The sequence below is a fragment of the Pseudophryne corroboree genome, chromosome 3 (assembly GCF_028390025.1).
Source record: "Pseudophryne corroboree isolate aPseCor3 chromosome 3, aPseCor3.hap2, whole genome shotgun sequence".
Lineage (NCBI taxonomy): Eukaryota > Metazoa > Chordata > Amphibia > Anura > Myobatrachidae > Pseudophryne > Pseudophryne corroboree.
The window spans coordinates 465,036,466-465,063,641 of NC_086446.1; the positions used below are offsets into that span (position 1 = coordinate 465,036,466).

Sequence of the window (27,176 nt, forward strand, 5' to 3'; positions counted from 1 at the left end):
CCAAGGTGTCCTATCCTATATACACTGCCTAAGATTCATAAAACATTAGTTCATCCTCCCGGCAGACCCATTATTGCCGCGGAAGGCTCTTTGTTACAGCCGATTGCTATCTTTGTTGACAGTATCTTACAGCCTTTGGTACTAAAAACTGACAGTTACTTAAAGGACACTGGGGATTTCCTCACACATCTACGTAAGTTTACCAAACTTAGTGAACATACTCTTTTGGCTACAATGGATGTAGGTTCCCTCTATACCGTCATACCACACCATCAAGGTATGGAAGTTATACGCAAATTCCTTTCCAGCTCTCCCTGCAAAGATTACCCCACCGAGTTTGTGTTGGAATTGACCTCACTGGTTCTGACGTGCAACCACTTTATGTATAAAAATGATTATTTTCTCCAAATTGCCGGAACTGCGATGGGGTCTAATTTGGCCCCCGCTTATGCAAATTTGTTCATGGCGCATTATGAAAATACTCATTTGCTGCCTAGATATGGGCACAAGATTGCTTTCTTTAAACGGTTCATCGATGACGTCTTTTTGCTTTGGGAAGGCACAGAGTCTGAATTTCTTGACATGGTGAACCAATTGAATGCATTAGATAGTCCCATCAAGTTCACATACTCTATATCTGCCACTAATATCAATTTCCTGGATGTCAGCATCACCAGAACTGGTGATCGACTGGACACCTCCATGTACCGTAAACCTACGGATCGCAATCTGACGCTGCACGCAAATAGCCACCATCCCCCAGCTCTTAAAGAGGGATTGCCCATATCCCAGTATCTCAGAGCTATTAGGATCAATTCCAACCCAACACTCAAAGACCAGCAATGTACTGAAATTACTTCTCGCTTTCTTGAGCGAGGGTACTCTAGAGGTATTCTTACACGTTGCCTCAATAAAGCGAATAGCATTTTTAACGGACAACAGGTTAGAAATGCTACTCGCAATAATCGTATGATCTGTTCCACTCAGTTTGATAGTTCTACAAATGCCACTAGAAAAGCCCTACGGAAACATTGGCCAATAATAGCCACTGACAGCAATTTGCCGTTCCTAAAAACACCAGCTCCCATGGTTGCATATAAACGAGGGGCTAACCTAAAACAATTGTTAATGAGACCCATGACATTCCCCGAACAGAACAAGTCCCACATCCAGCTTATGCAGGCCAAACCTGGCAGCTTTTCCTGTGGGGGGTGCACTACGTGCAGATCTATGATCACTGGTTTCTTTTTGTATCATCCCCACACAGGGAAAAAAATATTTATCAGGTATCATCTACACTGTCGATTGGACCACGTTATTTATCTTCTAAAATGCCCATGTGGGTTATGTTATGTCGGATTGACGACGCGTCCTTTTCGCGACCGGATGGCCAACCATCGGTCATCTATACATACGGCCCTTAATGTGGGTTCTTCTGATAAACCCGTAGCACGACATTTCGTGTCAGCTAGACACCAAGTATCTGCCCTGAAGTGCCAGCTTATCGATTGGGTACCTCCACCCACAAGTGGAGGTGATCGTACCCTATTGCTCAAACAGAGGGAAAGTTTTTGGATACACAAACTCAACACGGTGTCTCCAAGGGGCCTCAATGAGGCCAACCCCCTTAACATTTTTCTTTAGAGTCCAATTCCTTTTCGGATGTTGGATTCTATTGAAGATGTCTTGTGTTTTGAGGACGAAGGGCATTTTGATATGATTATCATATAAGGAGTGGGTCTGAACTTGTGTTTTTATGTTTTATGTTTTATGTTTTTTATGTATGTTTTTTCTATGTATAGTGATTAAGAAAGTAAGGGCATCTATTTATGTGTCTTTACTTATGTTTTATATGTTTTTTATGTTTCCCGGAGCCATCCCAGGTCCTTGACATGTCATGAGGGCTCATTGAATCCAATGATCGCACCACCCCCTGTACCCTTGACCACCTATTATCACTAAAACTTTTTTGCTATAATATTAAACTAATGTAGTATTCAATATGTTCTATTGACTAGATGTATGTCGGTTTAGATGTATTGGGTGAGTGTGGTCATTGGATCTGGGGCCCTCTTATTATCCTATTTTCTTATTGACATATACGTGACGTTTCTGGTGATTGACAGCCTCCACATGGGCTAGCCCAGTATAGTGTATGATGTCACTTCCGGCTAAGCGGATAGTAGTTGTGATCCCCACGTTCTCTCAAGTTATGTGCGGACTGGATTATTGAACTTCTAACCCGGGTGGATGTTCGCCATTTGTGAGCACCCCTCATCTAGTTACACATTTTTTCTATGAGTATGTAGTCCGTTGGTGAGCCGAGCAACGGCTTCTCCTTCGAGTGGAACGCAGGGACTTCCCGCCGGTGGAACGCAGAGTAGCGGTACTTCCGCTGAGTGGAACGCAGGGACTTCCTGCCGGTGGAACGCAAAAGACGCGTCTCCGGCTTTTGCCACGTTAAACTACAAAATTTTCCCATATTTAAGTCGCTTATCCTAGCGATACATCATTAGCCTGTCTTGTAGGCTTTGTAGTATTTACTCAGTGGGTCTGGTTGTGATCTCTGAGCAGCAATCTTTTGAAGCGTGGTTTAGTCTATGTTAATTTTTCTAATTGGCACTTCCTGTGGTTGATCCTTAAATAGCTGTCAGCTGAGGCTGAACTACATGCAGCTCTCATTTGGCTCTGGACACTTGAACAGTGAGTATGGTTCTCCTGCAGCTACTCTCTGACATTGGACTATGGTTGGTGATCATTTCTTTTTTGCCTTTTAATTACAGATTTAGTGTTTGAAATATGCTTTGAGCCTTCAGCTGCCATGTGCTGTTCCTATAAATGACTAGGTATGATTTTCAATGGGTGGCCTTAGGTGTTTGCCTTATACCATTTAGTTATTTGTAATTTACCTAATAGGTTATCATTTCTTGCAGCATCTTCACTATGTTGAAAAAGCTATCTAGTACATCAGTGTGATCTGGTATGTTGTCCAGGTAACTACTTGTTGAGAAAGAATATTTACTCAGTGTAAGGTGATATCTAAGGGTGGAGGCGTCTCTAAATCAAACATGGATTGAGATATTTTTTAAAGCACGATTTTGCTGTTTTGGTGACAGTCCATAGGGCCTGGGAGGCACTGGTGGTGCTGGTGTTGAATAATCTGGTTTCTTATACATATTAATTTTAATTGTTTCTGATTGTATAGGTGTTTTAAGTGCCAATCTTGATAAAGGTCCTCACATGGACCGAAACGTCGATGAAAAACGGCATCAACAGTGAACCTGAATAAAATTATATTGAATTTACAAGTGAATTCAGAGACTGATTTCTGGGCGTGAGTGCAACTTCCACCCAGGTGGTAGTTGCGGTATATTGGTGGCCTCTTTGGTCATTAGGAGCACCCGCCGTCGTTACCATATATTGATGAGAGTGCAGGACTTTCCAAGGATATATATATATATATATATATTTTATTTTTTTTATTTTATTTTTATTTATTTTTTTTTATTTATTTTTTTTGGGGGGGGGTAATGTATGTAACACATGCCAGCAGCACAAACATAATTCATAATCATTTATAATTAATAGCAGCATACAGTACATTATAGATTTTATACATGCAGATGTGCCTGCATACCTCTTGGCAGTTGTGGATTTCCCACTAGGCACTTGAGGCCTAGGGGTGACACTTGCTGGGGGGGGGTAGGGGGCTCAGCATGAGAGATTCTATTAGCGTTGGGTGTCTGTTGTTAAAAATGCAACTTAGACGCAACTCAATGCGGCTAGGATGCAACAGGAGACTGCTGATTAATTTTATATGAAACACTTGTATGTCTGTTTGTGTCTGAGTCTCTGAATCTGCAGACAAAGTGTTATGATGCAGCAGCCGCAGCATTTTTCCATACAAAGTTCTGTTGTGCTTCATATACAGACTCTGTCGCACACAGATATACAAGTGTCACATATAAAATTACTCAGCAATCTCCTGATTGCGTCTTATTTGCATTTTGCAAAGTTTCACGGGACGTGCCACCTCATTCGCGTCAGGCATCTCCTGCTTATTGAGGCAAGATGTATGAGGACACATCTGTATATGCCCAGGAGGTGTAGACCTAGCATATGGCAGCACTTGACGTATGATGTGCATGGTAAGCGTTACTTTGAATGTAGCAATTTCAGTTATGGACAGGATCCTGACTCTTTTCAAAATATCACCATGTCCATAAAATTTGTCTTCTATAAAGTGAACTCAAGTAAATGGTTATGTTGATTTGTGTACCTAATGAAAATGATGCCACCTTCACTGCCAGATGAAGGTGCACATGGGCCTGGCGGTGAAATTTATGAAGGGCCTATTGTGTGACACCGTAGAGGCGGGCTGCATGTGTATTTCAACACAGTCTGCCGGTGCATAACTTCTTATTGCTGCGATGATAAATTATAAGTATCAAGTTTAAATCCTGATAATAAATGTCCATCTTAGAGAGAACCTGACACTGCAGCTACAGTACATAGTATCATTTCCATAGCAACATGGTAACATCAGCAGCATCCATTAATACACTCACCATGCACCTATTAACTCCCCTATCTACCACTTATTAACTTAATACCAACAATCAATTTCAACATCCCAATGTCCATTAACACATTCACTCACCCTGTCAAAACACACACACACACACATACCATTAATCAATTCTCTATACCAAAAAGTCATTAAGGAATGAACTTACCCGGCTTCATTGAGCTGCAGCTCCTCGTGACCATGTGGTCTGCATTGGAGGGCTTGTGATTGACAGGCTGAGACTGGAGGACAGGAGGAGAGTGAAGGGGTGGCCATCAGACTGCCTGCATGACTCATGGCACTCCAACAGGGTTTGTATGGATGGGCCTGGCCACCTTAAACAGAAAATAGCTAGGACCACTTCTAGCCAGAGGCGGAACTAGCGCCAGTGCAGGCAGTGCCTTGCACTGGGGCCCGCCACTGTCAAGGGGCCCAAAGCCAGAGCGGCATGTAATGAGTCAAACTGACTCATTACATGCCGCCTGGCTGCCGCTGTGTGCCTCCGCCGCTGAGGCCGAGGAGAGGATGCGCACCTGCTACGGGGGGGAGGAGGAGGAGGGGGGGTGCAGGATTGAGCCGCAGCAGCGCTGTGTTATTGGTAGAAGCGCTGCTGCTGCTGGCCCTCTCCTTTACCATAGGCTGCCCTCCGCCGCTGTGAATGCTGGGATGCGCATCGCATCCCAGCATTCACAGCGGCGGAGGGCAGCCTATGGTAAAGGAGAGGGCCAGCAGCAGCAGCGCTTCTACCAATGACATGGCACTGCTGCGGCTCCCTCATCCATCCCCCGTCCTCCTTCTCCCCTGCCAGAAGCTGCACGAGGAGCCTGAGCCAGCGGAAACGGTAAGTATACCTATTTTATCTATCTATCTATCCTGTTTGCCATAATGTGCAAAAAATGGGATGCTGTCTGCCGTAATGTGTAATAAATGGGACGCTGTTTGCCGTAATATGCAAAAAATGGGACGCTGTCTGCCGTAATGTGTAATAAATGGGACGCTGTCTGCCGTAATATGCAAAAAATGGGACGCTGTCTGCCGTAATGTGTAATAAATGGGACGCTGTCTGCCGTAATGTGCAAAAAATGGGACGCTGTCTGTCGTAATGTGTAAAAAGGGGATGCTGTCTGCTGTAATGTGTAAAAAAGGGACGCTGTCTGCCGTAATGTGTAAAAAGGGGACGCTGTCTGCCATAATGTGTAATAAATGGGACGCTGTCTGCCATAATGTGCAAAAAATGGGACGCTGTCTGCCGTAATGTGTAATAAATGGGACGCTGTCTGCCATAATGTGTAATAAATGGGACGCTGTCTGCCGTAATGTGCAAAAAATGGGACGCTGTCTGCCGTAATGTGTAAAAAGGGGACGCTGTCTGTCGTAATGTGTAAAAAGGGCACGCTGTCTGTCGTAATGTGTAAAAAGGGGACACTGTCTGCCGTAATGTGTAAAAAGGGGGACGCTGTCTGCCGCAATGTGTAAAAAAGGGGAAGCTGTCCGCCGTAATGTGTAAAAGGGTCTTTACCTGGTGTAGTGGTACTACCATGCAGCGTAATTTGAATAATGGAGACTACTGTGCACCGTTATATGAATTGGTTTTATTTTGTGGCCACACCCCTTCCCCATGAAGACACGCCCCTATTTTTGGCGCGCACACTGACCCTGTTCTACATAAAGGGGCGGGGCTCCAATGCCGTTTCTTGCACACAGCACTAAAATGACTAATTACGGCACTGTTGCTAGGTATCCATTTCACTGGCCCTGAGCAGGTCCCCCTCACCAGATCCTCTCCAGGGGTGAGGCGGTGGACTTAGATGGGGGGGGGGGGGGCAAAGCATTTTGCCGCACATGGGCCCACCGCTCGCTAGTTTCGCCACTGCTTCTAGCCATGGTCAGAATAAAACAGGCAGCACCTAGAAGCATAAGATCTCAGGCTATCCTTCAATACACTTCTGCTTGTTTAGGTACAGCACTGCAGATATTCATGCTTGACTTAGATAGGTAACACTCCATCTCAGAAATAATTTACAATCAGACTTTTGTTGGCTATCTACCTTGTAAGCATTCACCACATGCTTGCAGATATGCAGGTACATCATGTAACTATGGGGGTAATTCAGAGTTGATTGCAGCAGCAAATTTGTTAGCAGTTGGGCAAAACCATGTGCACTGCAGGGGAGGCAGATTTAACATGTGTAGAGAGAGTTAGATTTGGGTGGGTTATTTTATTTCTGTGCAGGGTAAATACTGGCTGCTTTATTTTTACACTGCAATTTAGATTGCAGATTGAACACACCCCACCCAAATCTAACTCTCTCCACATGTTATGTCTGCCTCTCCTGCAGTGCACATGGTTTTGCCCAATTGCTAACTAAGGCCCTCATTCCGAGTCGTTCGCTCGGTAATTTTCATCGCATCGCAGTGAAATTCCGCTTAGTACGCATGCGCAATATTCGCACTGCGACTGCGCCAAGTAATTTTACAATGAAGATAGTATTTTTACTCACGGCTTTTTCTTCGCTCCGGCGATCGTAGTGTGATTGACAGGAAATGGGTGTTACTGGGCGGAAACACGGCGTTTCAGGGGCGTGTGGTTAAAAACGCTACCGTTTCCGGAAAAAACGCAGGAGTGGCCGGAGAAACGGGGGAGTGTCTGGGCGAACGCTGGGTGTGTTTATGATGTCAAACCAGGAACGACAAGCACTGAACTGATCGCAGATGCCGAGTAAGTCTGAAGCTACTCTGAAACTGCTAAGTAGTTTGTAATCGCAATATTGCGAATACATCGGTCGCAATTTTAAGAAGCTAAGATACACTCCCAGTAGGCGTAGGCTTAGCGTGAGCAACTCTGCTAAATTCGCCTTGCGAGCGATCAACTCGGAATGAGGGCCTAAATTCCTGCTGCGATCAACTTGGAATTACCCCCCATGTGCACTGCAGGTGTGGGAGAAATAATATTTGCAGAGAGAGTTAGATATGGGTGGGTTATTTTGTTTCTGTGCAGGGTAAATACTGGCTGCTTCATTTTACCCTGCAATTTAGATTTCAGTTTGAATACACCCCACCCAAATCTAATAACAAATTAGACCTTAAGAACTGTGTAATATTTGCCTCAGAGTGTATTGAGATGTTGGTGTATGTTCTGCTCTGCTGCACCACAGTGATACAAATGACTAACTCATCTCTCACCAGACATATGTTGTTTTTGCTCTTAATAAGATAATAGTTATGTTTCTGAGTTATGTTGTTTTAGTCTGTGTTTTTTTTTAAAGTGAATCATTTATTAACAGAGGATGGAATTTTAAAATGCACTCATGTGCTCAGTTTTAATTAATTACTATTCCCATTCTAAAACACTTCAATAGCAAATTGACTTACTTTAAAGCTACATGATAAAGAGTAATGTCCCCAAGCTGACACACACATTATTGATATCTTTGGTTAAGTAATAAGCTGTTTTTCTGTTTTCCAGGTGATAACGTTAGAAGGTTGGGTGGACATCATGTATTTTGTCATGGATGCTCACTCCTTTTACAACTTCATCTACTTTATTCTTCTAATTATCGTAAGTTTATCTTCCTTTTGTGTAGTTGTGAGTTCCAGTAAGTTATTAAATGACTACTATACACATAAAATGTAAATTGAGGAACATCCACTAATCTCACAATCACAGTAATAAATAAGTTATAATAAAACCAAATGTACACCTTCAATGTGCATGCCCAAGCCGCCATGATGCATACTCAGAAGTATGAATGGGGGCCCCACAAAGGTGGACCGGCATTGCCTGCCAATCCCCCATATTCTGATGTAGGGCCCAGCGATGCCATATTCTACCACCACATTAATTTGTTCTGCCAACTGCAAAGAGTTTGTGCTACATGACATTTCAAAACCTAATGTAATCCTATTCCAATTCTTACCAAGAATGTACTGTTCCTCCAAATGTGACTAAGCATAATGCACTCTTGTCCTGTGACCAAGTACAATATATACTGTACTTACTTCTAATGTGACCAAATTTAGTGTTCTCTCACTTCTAATAAGATCGAGTTTAATGTACTCTTACTCCTAACATGGGTGAGTATAATGTACTCTTACTCCTAACGTGGGTGAGTATAATGTACTCTTACTCCTAATATGAGTAAGTATAATGTACGCTTACTCCTAATGTGGGTGAGTATAATGTACTCTTACTCCTAACGTGGGTGAGTATAATGTACTCTTACTCCTAACGTCGGTGAGTATGATGTACTCTTACTCCTAACGTGGGTGAGTATAATGTACTCTTACTCCTAACGTGGGTGAGTATAATGTACTCATACTTCTAACTTGGGTGGGTATAACGTACTCCTACTCCTAACGTTATTAAATATAATGTACACTTACACTTAATTTGACTGAATGTAATGTACTCCTACTCCTAATGTGGGTGATTTGGGCAGATATATTAAACCTGGAGAAGTGATAAAGAAGTGATAAGTGCAAGGTGATAATGCACCAGCCAATCATTACAGGTTTGAAAAACGACAGTTAGGAGCTGATTGGCTGTTGTGTTATCACCTACCACTTATCACTGCTTTATCACTGCTTTATCACTTCTCCAGGCTTAATACATCTGCCCCACAGTACCCATATTCCTAACGTAACTGAGTATAATGTACTTTTCTTCAAATAAAGTCCCTTTACTGCTTCATATACACGGAAATTATGTAACCCAAATCTGTTTGTTTTAATGGCTAATCAGTAAAAAGGTCTATTCTGTTAGCAATCATTAACACTAATAAATAATATACTTTGGGGTTTATGTACTAAGCCTTGGAGAGAGATGAGGTGGATAGAGATAACGGGGAGATGTACTAAGCAGTGAAAAGAGTGGATAAGTGAGCCAGTGGAGAAGTTACATTTATAATTTGCATACTATAAAATTATACAGAGCAGCTGATTGGTTACCATGGGCAACTTCTCCACTGGCTCATTTCTGCACTCTTTTTACTGCTTAGTACATCTCCCCCAAAGTACCAGCCAATCAGCTCCTAACTGTCATTTTTCAGTGCAAGCCTGTAACATAGGGGTAAATGTATGCCGAAGTGGGAGAGTGGAAGATTGCTGCCAGGCCCCCCAACAGTGCATCCGCCAAGTGCTGATGCACTCTGTCTCTCCTTTCGGCTGTCTCACCAGGCATGCATGACACCTTGCTACTCTCACAATATCTCACATGCAACCCGGAGCCGGAAAGCCGCTGCGGCCAGGAACAGTGCTGTCCCTGGCTGTAGTGTATGGGCAATGACACCTGCAGCTGTCAAAATCGATACATTGCCCCACTGCATCACACTGTAGGCACTGCGCACAGTAATGTGAAGGCAAATGGCACCTGGCAGCTATCTAGTCGCTGACAGCCTGCCGGGAGTATTCAGCCAGGCCAGCACTTTTGGTGGAAATCAGAAATGCTCTCCCGACTCCATGATCTGGTTTCCTAGTGGTAAATCCACTATTGCGCAATGGCAAGTTTGCTAACTTAATTGTCTTCCCAATTGGAGTCACATTAAAGGCACTGATATATAGTCAATACAGTCATTGACTGAGGGGTGCAGTATTACACTCAACTACATTAGTGTTGATTGCATTATGAGTGCCTTCCCCCTCCCTTACTGATTGTAGCAGCCCAGTAGGTCCCCCATCCCTTATAATTCTCTTTATTACATCCCTCAGCCAGTGTGACTGTATTGATTATATATCAGTGCCCCACATATTATTACATATTGATATATCACCAGTCAGCGTGCACCTCCTCCAAGCTATGATTGTAGCAGGCAGATATTATACACTGTATTTAAAATAACACTGTCTACCCCACCCCCCTTCCCCACTCCCGCTTGATTGAAGCTTATAGTAGGTGATATTTTTTTTCGTGCACATCCCGACTCCTCTCTCTAAGCATCTGACATCATACACACGTGTGTCATCACTGGTCACACGCACAGTACTTCAGGACTGGAGACAAAGGCATGCACTGGAGCCGACACCCAACAGCTGTCTAATCACTGACAGTCTGGTGGGAGTTTTCAGCCAGCCCAGCTCTCTGAAAATTTTATTGTAGCTTGTGGTCCACCAGAAATGCCCTTTAAACATCCTTGTTGGCGGGCCCCCTGGGACCAACAGTGCCCTAAGCAGATGCTATGGTTACCTTGTGGTAAATCCTCCACTGCATTGCCATGCATATCAGCTTGCTACAGTATCTTGTACAAAGCAGAGCATGGCACCCCTGTCACTGAGCACACATCTCCTTCATACATGGGGTGAAGCGGTATCAGTGCACAAAACAGCGCTGATACCACTTCTCCCCCATAATGAGCCTTCATAATTAGGAGCTGGTTAGTTGGTTGGCAGGCTAGTTTCTCTCCATCCACTTTATGGGGGTCATTCCAAGTTGATCGCACGTAGCAACTTTTTGCAGCTCGTGCGATCAACTAGACGCTGCCTATGTGGGAGTGTATTTTAGCATAGTAGGGCTGCGATCGCTTGTGCAGCCCTGCTATGCTAAAAAAGTTTTGTGTAAAACAAGACTAGCCCTGGACATACTTACCCTGTGCGATGGATCCAGTGATGAAAGTCCCAGAATTGACGTCAGACAACCGCCCTCCAAACGCCTGGACATGCCTGTGTTCGGATCTCCACGCCCGGAGAACGCCTTCCTCCTGTCAATCTTCTTGCGGTCACCGCTGCGACTGCTTTCTTCGTACGCGGCGCCGATGCCCGTCCCCGCCCAATGACGCGCCTGCGCAATGTGGCCGCCGCGGATGCGCAGTTCCGACCCGTTCACACCGCTGCAATGAAACGCAGCGTGCAAACAGGTTGGAATGACCCCCTATATCTCTACACGGCAGAGTGCATAGACCCCTTAATATAAATATAAATATTATCAACAATATTTTCTTTGCATGTTTTCTGCTATGAAGAATAAAATTCAACAGGGTGGTTAATCCATTGTTACCATGAATAAGTGCTGCTCTGTGCACATGCTACATAACAATTAGTAATTTTGTCCCACGGCGGGGTAAGGGGACACCAAGCATATGGGTTTGTGGCTATGCAAGTTGTGAATATCGTTCCCTCTCTGTAGATGCTATGCTTCCACGAAGCGATAGCGCACCCCTGAAGGGGGTATGGCTGTTACTCTTTAGCAGGCCCAGAGCTTCATACTTTGTACATGGCCCCAGTCCAGTGTCTACATAAAACAGCAAGGAATTACCTACCTACCTTGCCTCTCAACCTAGCCACATTGGTGCCACAATTCAAATATACATTTATATTGGATTTTAGAACTCTGACTGTCATTTGCTCTAGATCACAGGTTCTCAAACTCTGTCCTCAGGACCCAACACGGTTCAGGTTTTGCAGGTCACCTGTAGTTTTTTAAAATGTGACAGTTGGTGATACACAGTGCATCTGCCAGGTGACATGGAAAACGTGAACTGTGTGGGGTCCTGAGGACTGAGTTTGAGAACCACTGCTCTAGATTTGTGCATGCACTTCCCAAATATTGGGGTCTATTCATGAAGCAGTGAAAAGTGTGGAGATGTGAGCCCGTGGAGAAGTTGCCCATGGCAATCAATCAGCCGCTACGTAAAATTTTATAGAATGTATTTTATAAATGTTACGTTAACGCTGATTGGTTGCCATGGGCAACTTCTTCATTGACTCACTTTTCCACACTTTTCATTGCTTCATGAATAGACCCTATTGTGGCTACGGTCATCCTCCTTTACCTCATTACAGTACATTGGTATGTGCAGCAGATATCAACTTCTGTATTTTCATTTTAGTTTACGCCTGTCCCTTTCTGTGCAGTATGGCTCTACTGTTTGTTATTTGTTTCAATTATGACCTGCATTATCTTTAGACTGTCAGCAATGATTTTTAAATTAAAAAAACTCATACAGTTCTTAATTCAGAGGGAATGCTGTATTTTTTACATTGGGGCAGATGTATTAAGCCTGGAGAAGTGATAAAGCAGTGATAAAGAAATGATAAGTGGAAGGTGATAATAGACCAGCCAATCAGCTCCGAACTGTCACTTTGCAAACCCGTAATAATTGTCTGGTGCGTTATCCCCTTCCACTTATCACTTCTCCAGGTTTAATACATCTGAGCCCATTGTTTTAAATACAGAGTTTTTTTCAAATAGTCATTGTGTGCTACCACTTAATGTTGAAAAACCAATTAAGCTATCACTTACATCATGGCAGGCATCCTGTGGCACTCCAGCTACAGTTAAACTAAACATCCCAGAACGCCTTGCAGTAATTTTTAGCATGCTGGGATGTGCCAGTGTTGTATGTAGGGATGGCCATCGGTGTTGTTGCCATTGATGGTTGCCATCGATGTTGATGGGTCTGTTAGCCATTGATGGTAACAGAATATGTGATGTAGTAGTACCACGAATGGTTTCAACCATTGATGGTTCGCACATATCCATCCCAGCACACTGTATGAGCCAGAGATGGAGCAGAGGGTGGGGCTTGGCTGCTGACTGAGAGCTGAGCTCAGCCTGTCAAGTCAGCAAGGTGGGCCAGCCCATCCCATCCCGGCACACAGTTACACACATTGGGTTGCATGTGTGTGTAAAGGGGGGTACTCACGGGAGAGATGTGTGCTGAGCGATCTTAACACAGACCGCTCAGCACACATCTCTCACCCCGCTCAGCACAGCGCGATGTGCTGAGCGAGGGGGAATGCCGACGGGGGGCCGCTCACTTCACACAACGGTGAAGTGAGCGACCCGCTAGATTGAGCCTGCATGCAGCTCAATCTAGCATCGGCGATAGCGATGCGCGGGGCCGCGCATCGCTATCGCTGGAGGGCATACACACGGCAGATCCGTGCTTAAAATCTAAGCAATCTAGCAAGATTGCTTAGATTTTAAGCACGGATCTCTCCGTGTGTACCCCCCTTAAGCCTGGGGCAGCTGCTGGCTGACATCAGTGGTGTCTAATCAGGGATGGTCAATGGCCATCCCTAGTTGTATGTATTCTTTAGTGCCACATATTTTAAGCTCCAGTACAATTTGTATTTATGTCTCAGTATGTATACAGGACCTGTTTAAACTTGTGGCTTTCCATAGTCATTGCACTTGTCTTCTGTGCTCCCAACAATACAAATGTGAGTTTACATGTAGAGTAGTAAATGCCATACAGCTCAAAAAGAGACTACCTCCCAATGTTTTCTTTTCAAATTCATATGACCAATTAATCAAAAGATAAAGATTTTTGTTGTTATTATCATCATCATCATCATCATCATCATCATCATCATTTCTGCAATATTCTGTTATAAAAATAAGCTCACACGTACATAGACACTAGCCAAAAATAGATACTTGTCCTTCAGATAATATATGACTTGCAAGTGAATATAAATTTAAAGTGTATTTACTTGCATGATGAATGTGTGTTGAACATGTAATACTACTGCCCATATATACGCATCAAGTGAGAGCAGAAACTTGAATAATCAGTGTTTTCACATTAGGTTACTATCAACGGGAGTATATGGATTTAAGCAAAACATTTGTGTGGCTATCACAGTTTTGTTTCTGTTATGCACAGGCAAAAGCCAGCCTCATACTTTCTGTGCTGCACTCGCTGCTACACTTTTATGAAGACATAATTATGCAAATTGATTTCCATAATCTAACCAACTTTCAAAGCAATCCTGTCCATGGCTGTAAAATCTGCAATCTTGGCTATTAAAACCTAGTTCCACAATGCAAAAGCCAGGTGCATTGTTATAAAGAGATGAGCTAGATACAGGTTGGGTATGCATGGGCGGCGGTCTTCCATACCGCATCAAAATGGCCAGCTGGGCGACTGCAACATTCCCACTCTATGGATGTCGTGGACACCCACTAGAGGGAATAGTCCCTGCTAATTGTCTACCTGATACATAGCAGTTGAGCAATACTAGCTCACCTTCATGATGACTGCAACTGAGCCTCATGGAAAGAGTAAAAATATTGCTTTAATGTTCATTATTCTGCCATTTTAGTATCACCCACGTCATTAATTTCAGTTTTTCCATTTTCCTCCTAAAATACTCCCCAGAATATCCTTTATTTGTCTTAAATTCATCATCAAAAGTGAGGACATCGGTAATGTCTATAGTGTCACTTTATTGTGTTTTATTTTGTACTTGCATTAAGTATGTTAAGGCTCAGAAAAATACTATGCAGTTCCCCACTAAATGCACCTTCTTCACTCATTGAATATCATTTTGTAAAGCAAATTATTTTTGCTCAATGGCTATAATCAGATGCAGATTACTACATCCTAGCCCGCAATACCATGGCACTTCAACTTCAACTTAAACTTAAAAAGTATACATTAAGGTACATACTTTTGGAAATGGTTCTGGCACAAACTTAATAGTGATAACAGGACACAGATTATTTTATTTGGTAATTGTTAAAGGGCGCTACACTTAAAATACCATATTCTCTAAAATGAAAAAGCATCTTGTACCAGCCACAAGATTTATATAAACATTATAACCAAGATTTGACAATCTTGACATTGTTCTTGAAATTCCTATGTACAGTAGATGGATGCAGGTGTTTGTCTTATCAGTCACTCTATTTGTCCTTCAATAGGTTTACAGACAAGTGCAGTATATAGCTTTATGTTAAATTCCATTTCTGATAAGCTCCTGAAATATTTGCATACATACCTGTAAATGTTACCAGGGATTTTGGTTTAGTTTTGGTTTAAGAACAGAAGGAAACCTAAATTTCCAAAACATTAAGCCAAGGATTTCATGACAAAAAATATGCAAAGTTTTAATGTTTTTATGTTTGTCATGGGACAAATTCTGTTTATTTATCACAGTTTACTATGGGAGAAATAGGAGCAGCTAACTGTAGGTAAAATTGGTTGTAGTAGTAGGTATTTTAATATGACCAAAAGAAAGACCAGTAGATTGAACAAATCTTTGGATATTAGATAATATTTAGGCATGCAGAGGTTTGCATAAGTTCAGTAAAGCTCACCAAAAGAACAAGCAATCCTGTGTACATACCAGGTGCACAATAGTAACAGGGACTATTCCCCCAGAACACAGGTTCTCAAACTCGGTACTCAGGACCCCACACAGTCCATGTTTTGCAGGTCACCTGTAGATTTAAAAAATGTGACAGCTGGTGATACACAGTGCACCTGCTGGGTGACATGGAAAACGTGAACCATGTGGGGTCCTGAGGACCGAGTTTGAGAACCACTGCCCCAGAACATCTGCATTTAGGGGGTAATTCAGAGTTGATCGCAGCAGTAAATTTGTTAGCAGTTGGGCAAAACCATGTGCACTGCAGGGGGGGGCAGATATAACGTGCAGAGAGAGTTAGATTTAGGTGGGCTATTTTATTTCTGTGCAGGGTAAATACTGGCTGCTTTATTTTTACACTGCAATTTAGATTTAAGTTTGAACACACCCCACCCAAATCTAACTCTCTCTGCACATGTTACATCTGCCCCCCCCCCCCCTGCAGTGCACATGGTTTTGCCCAACTGCTAACAAATTTGCTGCTGCGACCAACTCTGAATTAGGCCCTTAGGGGTATATGCAATTGCAGTCGAATTCCCGAAAATGTCGAAAAACGGGACATTTTCGCCCCAAAAAAATAATCGACAATGCAATTCAGTACTTTTCGTCAAAAAAACGGACTTTCCAAATTCGACTTTTTGAAATTCGACATTTGACAAATACGACATTTCTGCAATGGTACAAATGCGGCATTTCGACAAAAGTATATTCAATTGAAGATTGTAAATTCGACAACAGTGCTTTTAGACAGTAAATTCGTCATTTTAAATCCGCCTCACTTTGCTGGCGGAATCTAATAAAAAAAATTAAAAACATGTTTTTTTTGTGTTTTTTTTATTGGTAATAGCATATCTATTTATATTAGAAGGGATTAGGTACTTGGTTTGTCTATTTAGGAGGCACAAGTATTTTTTATACATTTTTTAAAATATATATATATTTTTTTTTATGGAATGGGTTAAAAATCAGAAAAAAAAATGCGTGGGGTCCCCCCTCCTAAGCATAACCAGCCTCGGGCTCTTTGAGCCGGTCCTGGTTGTAAAAATACGGGGGGGGAAATGACAGGGGATCCCCCGTATTTTTAGAACCAGCACCGGGCTCTGCGTCCGGTCCTGGTGCCAAAAATACGGGGGACAAAAAGCGTAGGGGTCCCCCATATTTTTGGAACCAGCACCGGGCTCCACTAGCTGGGGAGATAATGCCACAGCCGGGGGACACTTTGATATTGGTCCCTGCGGCCGTGCCATTAAAACCCCAACTAGTCACCCCTGGCCGGGAAAATGGGCCCACTGGTACCTGTAGTTCTACTGCAAAAAAAATACCCAAATAAAAACAGGACACGCACACCTTGAAAGTACAACTTTATTACATACATGTCGACACACACACATACTTACCTATGTTGATACGACGTTCGGTCCACTTGTCCAAGTAGAATCCACGGGGTGTACCTGAAAATAAAATTATACTCACCTAAATCCAGTGTCCAGTGATATTTGTAATCCACGTACTTGGCAAAAAAAAAATGCATACCCGATCCACACGGACTGAAAGGGGTCCCATGTTTACACATGGGACCCCATTCCCCGAATGCTGACACCCCCTGTGACTCCTGTCACAGAAGGTCCCTTCAGGCAATCTGGGAGCGCCACGTCCTGGCACTCTCCTGATTCCCTATGCGCATCTGAGCTGGCAGACAGCGCATCGCACAGCACCTCCATTAGTTTCAATGGTGGGAACTTTGCGGTCAGCGGTGGGGTTACCCACGGCTCACCGCTGACCGCAAAGTTCCCACCATTGAAGATAATGGAGGGGGCTGTGCGATGCGCGTCTGACAGCTCCGACGCGCATACAGCCAATCAGGAGAGTGCCACGACGTGGCGCTCCCTGATTGGCTGAAGGGACCTTCTGTGACAGCAGTCACGGGGGGTCTCTGCATTCGGGGAAAGGGGTCCCATGTGTAAACATGGGACCCCTTTCAGTCCGTGTGGATCGGGTAAATGCGTTTTTTTGTTTTACCAAGTACGTGGATTACAAATATCACTGGACACTGGATTTAGGTGAGTATTAAGTTTATTTTCAGGTACCCGGATTCGTCGACATTGGAGACGTGGCAGTCGGCGTGTCAACATAGGTAAGTATGTATGTGTCGGCATGTGTGAAATAAAGTTGTATTTTCACGGTGTGCGTGTCCTGTTTTTATTTGGGTATTTTTTTTGCAGTAGAACTACAGGTACCAGCGGGCCCGTATTTCCCCAGCATGCTGGTACTTGTGGTTCTCCAAGTACCAGCTTGCGGGGGAGGCTTGCTGGGACTTGTAGTTCTTCTACAAAAACCAATATTCTTTCATTTTTACACATGGCTATCAGCCCCCCATCCGCAGCCCTTGGATGGGGGGGACAGCCTCGGGCTTCACCCCTGGCCCTTGGGTGGCTGCGGGGGGGGACCCCTTGATTGAACGGGTCCCCACTCCTCCAGGGTACCCCGGCCAGGGGTGACTAGTTGGGTATTTAATGCCACGGCTGCAGGGAGCGGTATAAAAGTGTCCCCTGGCTGTGGCATTATCTGTCCAGCTAGTGGAGCCCGGTGCTGGTACAAAAAAATACGGGGGACCCCTACTCTTTTTGTCCCCCGTATTTTTGGCACCAGGACCAGGCGCAGAGCCCGGTGATGGTTGTTAAAATACGGGGGATCCCCTGTCATTTTTCCCCCCGTATATTGGCAACCAGGACCGGCTCAAAGAGCCCGAGGCTGGTTATGCTTAGGAGGGGGAACCCCACGCAATTTTTTTTCCGTTTTTTTTACCGTTTTTTTGACATTTTTAAAAATCGAATCAAAATCCGTCAATTGGCCCGTTTTTCGACAGCGGGACTGTCGAATCCGTTTTTTATTGAATATGTCGAATTCCGGCACCCGCCGGCCAGAATTCGACGGTCGAATTGTGTCGAATTAAAAAACGGGCGAAAAATTTACGCAATTCGCCCAGAATTGCATATACCCCTTAATGTTTACTTCTTGGTGAAGGCATTCAAAAGTGAGCTGGATAATTAAACCTTTAGACAATGTATACTGTTTATTGAATTTAGGTTATAAATCTATTGAGGAAACATAACTTCTAGTCGCTAGCATTTTCATCTCAATCCCTTCATAGTTTTTCATGCTGCAATACTGTCTTCCAATAAGGAGCATCAACTCGTTGTGACATGAACATAAATGTAAGTAGGGTGTATACCGTTATTAGCTCTCCCTTCCATATTATATTCTCTAACATAGAGTAATACTGCTCTATTACCACTTACAGTTCATCAGTAGTGCTAGACTCCAGAGAACACTTCTTAGCCCGATGTTATAAGTTAAGTGGATAATGGAAAGTCAGATTGACTGATCTGCTCATAAGAGGGTAATTTAAAACACAAAGCGTAAGAAAAGGGAAAATAGAATTACATGAGATTATTTGGTGATATCACAATTTTTGTGGCTGTTATAAAACGATACAATTATATTGCAATTGCTGTGGATATAAATTAACACTCTGACTATGTTTTACTAATCTCAGAACTGGTTCAAATTTCTTTAGATTGGATCATTTTTCATGATCAACCTTTGTCTAGTGGTCATAGCTACTCAGTTTTCTGAAACTAAACAGCGGGAGAGCCAGCTTATGAAGGAACAGAGAGTCCGCTTCCTTTCCAATGCAAGCACATTAGCCAGCTTCTCTGAACCTGGCAGTTGTTATGATGAGCTTCTGAAGTATTTGGTGTATGTGACGCGTAAGGCAAGTAAGCGGCTTGTCCAGTTCTACAGAGCAGCAGTCTTTAAAGTTGGTTTCACATCTAGTCCTACAGTGAAGAGCAACATTGAGAAACCGAAACGCATGCATAGGAGGAGAAGGTCTTCTGTGCACCATCTAATCCATCATCATCATCATCACCATCATCATTATCACCTGGGAAACGGGAGCCTGCGTGCACCACAGGCCAGCCCAGAGCTCAGCGAAGTGGAAACCAATTCTCCTCATAATGGAACTAGATTAATGCTATCGTTTGCAGGGGCGCAGACCTCCCCCATTGCTTCTGCCTCCAACACGCAATCCATTCACAGCATTTACCATGCCGATTGTCACCTTGAACCTTTACATTGTGTGCCCGTCTTTGCTCAGCCTGGTACAGTTCTGGCAAATTCAGAGGTTCTCCAAAGAAGTATTGTAGGAAATAAAAACTATCCTACTGTACACCCAAGTGTATCACCTGAAATGGCGAAGAACACAGAACAAGGGGAAGTTGCAGAGAGTCCTGGGATCACAAGTGACACCAACATTTACACAGGGCCAGTATACAGTTCAATGAACAGGCTTCTAGAGACCCAGAGTACAGGTATGGCGTCTGTCTGGATGTCTGATGCTGTCTGTCTGAATGTTGGATTGTAGCCCTAGAATGCACTATGTGCAGATAAAAGCTGTGGAGTGTTAAGCTGGTAACAACTTTATGAGACTGTGCCTCACCTTAAAGGTGATTGGGTGCTTCTTTTGTTTAATGCTTGCCAGGTTCCCGAGAGAGACCGTCATTTTCTATCTCAACTGGAATTAGTTAAACTTCACAAGCATACAAGCAGGCGAGTGATTATTCTTACATATATCAATTTATTCAGAATTAGGTTAATTAACTTCAAATACTTCTCTTGCACTATTTAAGCAAAATCCGCTTGCCTGAGAACCTTCACAATGATCCTGTAATACTGTATATGGATGAATTAATTCATGCTTTGCTTTGGCAATACATATAATTACATATTCCCACCAAGATGCCAGGCAACTGGTAAAGTGCTTTAGAAGCATGCATGCATCCCAGCACCTATAGTATCAACATACTGTAAATGAATGGGGGGTTGAGAGCTGTGTTTTGTATACAGTATAAATTAGTCTCAGCCATCTCAGAAAATTACATCTGCAACAGAGTAAGTCATTTTTGGATTCTTGATCATTCGAGAGATTTATTCTGGAGTCTATATACTATCTCTCTTATCTAAACAAGTATGCTTCAAACACTTTTATGTTATTCCATTGAAAACCGTTACTAAATATAAAATTTCTTGTAAGAAAAAAACACTAATATAATACGCTGAATAAGAAAAAATCTTTCCATATGTTAGTCATTAGAATCAGCTAGCTATAAAAGAGTGCCCCTGGCGTATTAAAATAATGTTCAGCCATACTGTTGTCTAACACTGGCCAAATACAGGTTCATTGCCTTATACTACACATATACTCTCTAGCAGTATTTATCTAATAGTGGGATCTATTCATGAAGCAGTGTAAAGTATAGAGAAGTGAGCCAGCGGAGAAGTTGCCCATGGCAACCAGTCAGCATTGCAGTAACATTTATAATTTGCATACTACACAATTGTACAGAGCAGCTGATTGGTTGCCATTGGCAACTTCTCCACATGCTCACTTCTCCACTCTTTTCACTGCTTCATAAATAGACCTCAGTACCTGCAAATGAAAGGCGTCTATTCATGGAGCAGTGAAAAGTGTAGAGAAGTGATCTAGTGGAGAAGTTGCCCATGGCAACCAGTCAGCATTGAAGTAACATTTATAATTTGCATACTGTACAATTGTACGGAGCAGCTGATTGGTTGCCATGGCAACTTCTCCACATGCTCACTTCTCCACTCTTTTCACCTTGGCTGCATTTCCCATATAGGCAAACTAGACAGATGACTATGTTCAGTTAATTTACTGTTTTTCCTTTCAGTATTCTTTTTTTACCAATCAGCATTTGGTCTTAGCAGCCACATAATTTGCTCAGTAAAAGAATATAGCATGGGGTATTGGGACATAATCATGTGGGACACTACAACCCTGGCTGAAGCCCCTCTGTCATCTTTAGGAAGGTACCCTAGTGGGATCTGATCCAGGTTAGAGGCAGCATTCTATTAAATTCATGGCATTTCAGTAGCTCAGAATTTCTATTTGATTTCACTAATTCACACAGAACGTTGTAGAGCAAGTCTGTAAAGCCAATAATCCAGCTCTATCTATTCTCAGGAGTAAGATACTGTATCAACTTTACTTCCACACAAAGGCTCATTTTCAGTTTTATGGACACAGTTGATTAATTATGCCATCTAAATGATGTCAATGAGTTTTATTCACATAGCATAGCAATGGAGAGTCACAAAATAATATCTATGACAGTGCTAACCTATATAGATGTGTATAAAATAAATGTATAATAGTGTAAGCTGCAAAAATAAATGTATTTCAGTGTAGATGTCAGAAATGGGGTTTAGTATAATTTAGCACAAGTTGTTCTATTGTTGTGAGGTTAGTGGGAAATGTACCATACATCACACTCTTGCTTTCAATGGCATTGCGATTGCCTTACTACTGTTGGAGAACCAGCACAACTTTACAGAGGTACTACAGACAGTATTGTGTTGAGTTGTAGAGAATGTACAGCACCCTATTACAAATACTAAGCAAATTCTATAGTACAAGCGTAGGGATCACTGTATGTTGTGATTAGTTTTACTGTGTGTTGTAGTGTGACTTTGTGTTTAGTGTATGAACAACACTGCTTTATTTTTGGATTTAATATTTCTTTTGCTATGCAATGAATGCAAGGATTTTAATTTTATTTTTGCATTTTGCGCTCTTACACAACAATGCAGTATGTGCCGCATAAGTAGCAATATAACTTGCTGCCCACTGAGAGTGTGTATACTCTTTAGTAAGTTACTTTCATTAGTGCCCTATGACCTTAGGTATCTGCAAGGGATCCTGTAAAATCTCTGTTCAAGCTGCCAGTTCAGAAATTGAACCGTTCGATCCAGAAATATGTTCTCATTGCAAAGAGTCAGACCTCCCTGACAATGAAGGCGTGGAGTCCGACAGTGACGGAGTCTATGAATTCACTCAGGACACTCAGTGCAGTGAGAAGACTGAGCCACATAAGGGGAAGGCAAGAACCGAGAACCACAACAAACTGCTGAAGCTGTGGAAAATGGTTTGTGGAACATTTCGAAAGATTGTTGACAGCAAATACTTTGGACGCGGGATAATGATCGCTATTCTTATTAACACTCTGAGCATGGGGATCGAATATCACGAACAGGTAATGTGTAATAAGTACTGTAACGATATACATTAGTTTGTGTATTCCAAATAAGTGAAGTAAATTTAAACAAACAAAACATTTTCCTGCGATTTCTGAGAAAATAATACCTTTTGTGCTATGTCACCAAATGTTGGACCACCAGTGGGGTGCTGGCTTATGTATGGCCTACCTGTAGATCATACTTTTCTACTCTTCTGAAATGATTAAGAGACTCCACCGAAATTAGGGTAGACAGCTGTCCTGCATAGAGTCCACTACAGCAGTGAAGTAGGCGGGTCATCGTCCACTATGCCATGACGCAGTGCAATGTGCCCCATATGATCACAGACATGTAATACAGTATACATAGTTGAAGTTGAGTATATCAGAGGCATACCTTGATGAAACTCCTAGCCACTACTGTTTGGTTTTTGTTTTTTTAAACTGATGACTGGATTACCATCATCCAATAACACGTTACCTGTTAGTAGGCACCTCAAAGGGGGGCATTCAATTAGCCATGGTAATTTAATGCAGGCTTATTGATTCCCTAGTACTATTGAGTTAGCCCCTGAAGGCAGCCCATAGGCTTCACTTAACGCGGATATCTTTTTGGGTCTGAACAGACCAGAAAAGGAATCCCTGATAAATAGCCTGTTTTAGGGTGCCACACTATGTTAACACATAGGTCTGGGAATTTAGCCCAGATTCTGTGGGCTAAATCCTGAAAACAGACTAATTTAATGGTTGAGAAAAAGGGGCTCTAATCGAATAACCCCAGACATTAAGAACAAAGCTACCCCCCTTTTTCACCCCTGTTGAATTAACGGGGCTAACTCAATCCCAACCCCCATAGCTTACATAGCTTACATTGTCTGTAATATAATTATTGTTGTTATAGCAAAGCATGCTGTGCGGTAAGTGCAGTACAACAAACATTTTAGATGTGGCAAGATTGCTCAAATCAAATGCCTTAGTTCTAGCTGCCCCACCGGTAATCCACCACTGCTGACCAGTATGTGGAGTAATTGTAAGATTATGCTTTTAACTTTTTTAATTACAGCTGAACTTACTGGGAACTTTTACCCAACAATAAAATATATTTTCTATGATAGAACGGAGTCTGAGTAAACAACTGCAAACATCAACTATTAAAAAAAAAAAAAAAACAATATAAAAAATAATTTTAACAATACAGTAAACAATTACGGGCATAGTTTATTATTAGTGAATATGTCTTTTATTTTAATATTGGGAAGACATCTAATTTATAAAGTAACTCATGACACAGAGAAATGATTTCATGCCATAAATATAGATTTTGGAAACTGCATAGATAAATGTTGTGTCTTTCTAAAATTTGATTTTCTTTGTATACTATGATTTTCTTTTCTTGTTTAACCCATCGTTTACTAATATATAATTTCTCTGCAGCCAGAAGAACTGACTAATGCCCTGGAAATCAGCAACATAGTCTTCACCAGTTTATTTGCTCTGGAAATGGTTTTAAAACTTTTAGTTTATGGTCCATTTGGATATATCAAGAACCCTTATAACATATTTGATGGCATCATCGTTATTATAAGGTAGTAAATTTACCAAGCTTTGTAACTATAGAGTAATACGTTTCAAATTTTTCTGTATAATATTCTTCTATGCTTTTTTTTTTTTTTATGCAATTTTTCCAAGGCTGAAATTAATATACAAGTATAACGGCCTTATACTAGCGCCATTATGTAAAATTTACATGTAGTGTCTGAAAACGCTTATTCAAGAAAAGTATCCACCTTATTGAGCTCATCATTAAAAGTGGTAATGATTAGGTTTATCCTGAAGTATAATGTGTTGACATCAGTATGTGTTCCACAATATTTACAGTTGTACACATAAAACTCTGTGCCAGTGACACAGACAGAGAGACAGAAAGCACTATAGTTGTCTTGTCTGTCTACTAGGGCATGCTGTCTATTACAGGATACATTGTTGGCAAAATAGTGCACTTGGGTGCTGAGCAAGGATCTTCTCTGGTAGTTGGAAGTAATGTAAAAAGCATACAAACTGATTTTTTTTTAGGAATTACCTGTTTGCACTTAATAAAAAAAATCATAATGTTGCCTTTGAGGATAGAGTTCACATAATATTACATTTTTGACTTTGAATTTCCAGATATCCAGGATAATTGGAAACACATACAGTAGTTGGGTTATCTCCAGGCATATTACCTAGGCATCAGTGCTTTCTGACAACACTGTACTGTAGCAGTCGTAGTCTACAGTACACATTATAGCATATTCCAATTTAATAAAAGTCTGAGCTCACAGAGATTTTGATATAAGTGAACATTATAAATAATAATGTATTGCTCACTATGAGCAGTATTCAACTGAAGTCGGAACTGGCGTCTAGTCGGAAAGATGTCAGTTTCCGACTTTTTTAGGTCAAATCATGATTCGACCTATTGTGCCCTTTTTCTGACTTGTCGGAAACACGTGGATCGGCAGATTAGCCGCCGATTCACGTGTTTTGTCGGATTTGCGGCCAAATCCGACAGGTTTTGGTCCCGTTTTCGACAATGTCAACCCAACTTTAAAAAAAGTCAGATTGACATTGTCGAAAACGGTCAAAGCCTGTCTGATCTGGTCCCAAATTGAATACTGAACTGTCGGATCCTTTCCGTCAGAAAGGATCCGTCAGCAATCAAATACTGCCCTATGAGGTAAAAGCTCCCTTTACTCACTGCGCATTATCCAGACACTTGTTGGTTCAGTTATACTGTGACAGAGGCGGAACTACCGGCAGTGGAAGCAGTGCGTTGCACTGGGGCCCGCCTCTGTTCAGGGGCCCAAGCATGTAATGAGTCAAACTGACCCATTACATGCCGCTGTGCGCTGCGGGCAACCGCTGCCCGCAGCGCACAGCCGCCCGGAGAGAGAGGAGAGGAGCGGCGCGCACTGCAGCGGTACGGGGTAAGGTGGAGGACGGAGGTGAAGGAGGGAGCCGCAGCAGCGCTTTGTTACTGGTGGAGGCGCTGCTGCTGCTGCTCCTCTGCTTCACTATAGGCTGTCTCTGAGAACAGCCTATAGTGAAGCAGAGGGGCAGCAGCAGCAGCGCCTCCACCAATAACACAGTGCTGCTGCGGCTCCCTCCTCCACCTCCCTCCTCCTTCTTCTCTACTGCCCGGGAAGCTGCACAAGGAGCCTGAGCCAACAGAGAGGGTAAGTATAATTCTTTCTTTCTTTCTTTCTTTCTTTCTTTCTTTCTTTCTTTCTTTCTTTCTTTCTTTCTTTCTTTCTTTCTTTCTTTCTTTCTGTCTCTTTCTTTTTTTATTTGTTGGGACTGCCTGCCGCAATGTGTAAAAAGGGGGAATCAGCCTGCCGCAATGTGTAAAAAGGGGGGACTGCCTGCCGCTATGTATAAAAATGGGGAATCTGCCTGCCGCTATGTATAAAAATGGGGAATCTGCCTGCCGCAATGTGTAAAAAGGGGGAATCTGCCTGCCGCAATGTAAAAATGGGGAATCTGCCTGCCGCAATGTGTAAAAAGGGGGAATCAGCCTGCCGCAATGTGTAAAAATGGGGAATCTGCCTGCCGCTATGTATAAAAATGGGGAATCTGCCTGCCGCTATGTGTAAAAAGGGCACGCTGTCTGCCTGCCGTAATGTGTAAAAAGGGCACGCTGTCTGCCGTTATGTGTAAAAAGTGTATGCTGTCTGCCGTAATGTGTAAAATGGGGATGCTGTCTGCCGTTATGTATAAAAAGTGTATGCTGTCTGCCGTAATGTGTAAAATGGGGACGCTGTCTGCCGTAATGTGTAAAAAGTGCACGCTGTCTGTCGCTATGTGTAACGAGGGCACGCTGTCTGCCGCTATGTGTAACGAGGGCACGCTGTCTGCCATTATGTGTAAAAAGTGTATGCTGTCTGCCGTAATGTGTAAAAAGGGGATGCTGTCTGCCGCTATGTGTAACGAGGGCACGCTGTCTGCCATTATGTGTAAAAAGTGTATGCTGTCTGCCGTAATGTGTAAAATGGGGACGCTGTCTGCCGTAATGTGTAAAAAGTGCACGCTGTCTGCCGCTATGTGTAACGAGGGCACGCTGTCTGCCGCTATGTGTAACGAGGGCACGCTGTCTGCCATTATGTGTAAAAAGTGTATGCTTTCTGCCGTAATGTGTAAAATGGGGATGCTGTCTGCCGTTATGTGTAAAAAGTGCACGCTGTCTGCCGCTATGTGTAACGAGGGCACGCTGTCTGCCGTTATGTATAAAAAGTGCACGCTGTCTGCCGTTATGTGTAAAAAGGGGAATCTGTTCGCTGTAAGGTGTAAAAGGGTCTCTACCTGGTGTAGTGGTGCTACTGTGCGGCGTAATTTGAAGAATGGAGACTACTGTGCACCGTTTTATGAATTGGTATTATTTTGTGGAC

General features: G+C 42.7%; 1 protein-coding gene and 1 long non-coding RNA gene across 5 annotated transcripts in view; both read left to right on the plus strand.

The window, feature by feature from the left end:
• The window catches only part of CACNA1G (calcium voltage-gated channel subunit alpha1 G), a 281,486-nt gene that overhangs the window by 86,475 nt on the left and 167,835 nt on the right, over positions 1-27,176 (plus strand). For all 4 annotated transcript variants that reach the window (XM_063960705.1, XM_063960707.1, XM_063960706.1 and 1 more), the window contains exons 6-9: positions 8,034-8,126; positions 19,233-20,028; positions 22,421-22,770; positions 24,187-24,338. In XM_063960705.1, coding sequence (XP_063816775.1) covers positions 8,034-8,126; positions 19,233-20,028; positions 22,421-22,770; positions 24,187-24,338 — 1,391 coding nt within the window. The remainder of the gene's footprint in view (positions 1-8,033; positions 8,127-19,232; positions 20,029-22,420; positions 22,771-24,186; positions 24,339-27,176) is intronic.
• LOC135057908 (uncharacterized) lies at positions 2,784-3,308 on the plus strand. The gene is made up of 3 exons (XR_010244452.1): positions 2,784-2,846; positions 2,934-2,993; positions 3,206-3,308. It is a non-coding gene; the product is annotated as an uncharacterized LOC135057908 (long non-coding RNA).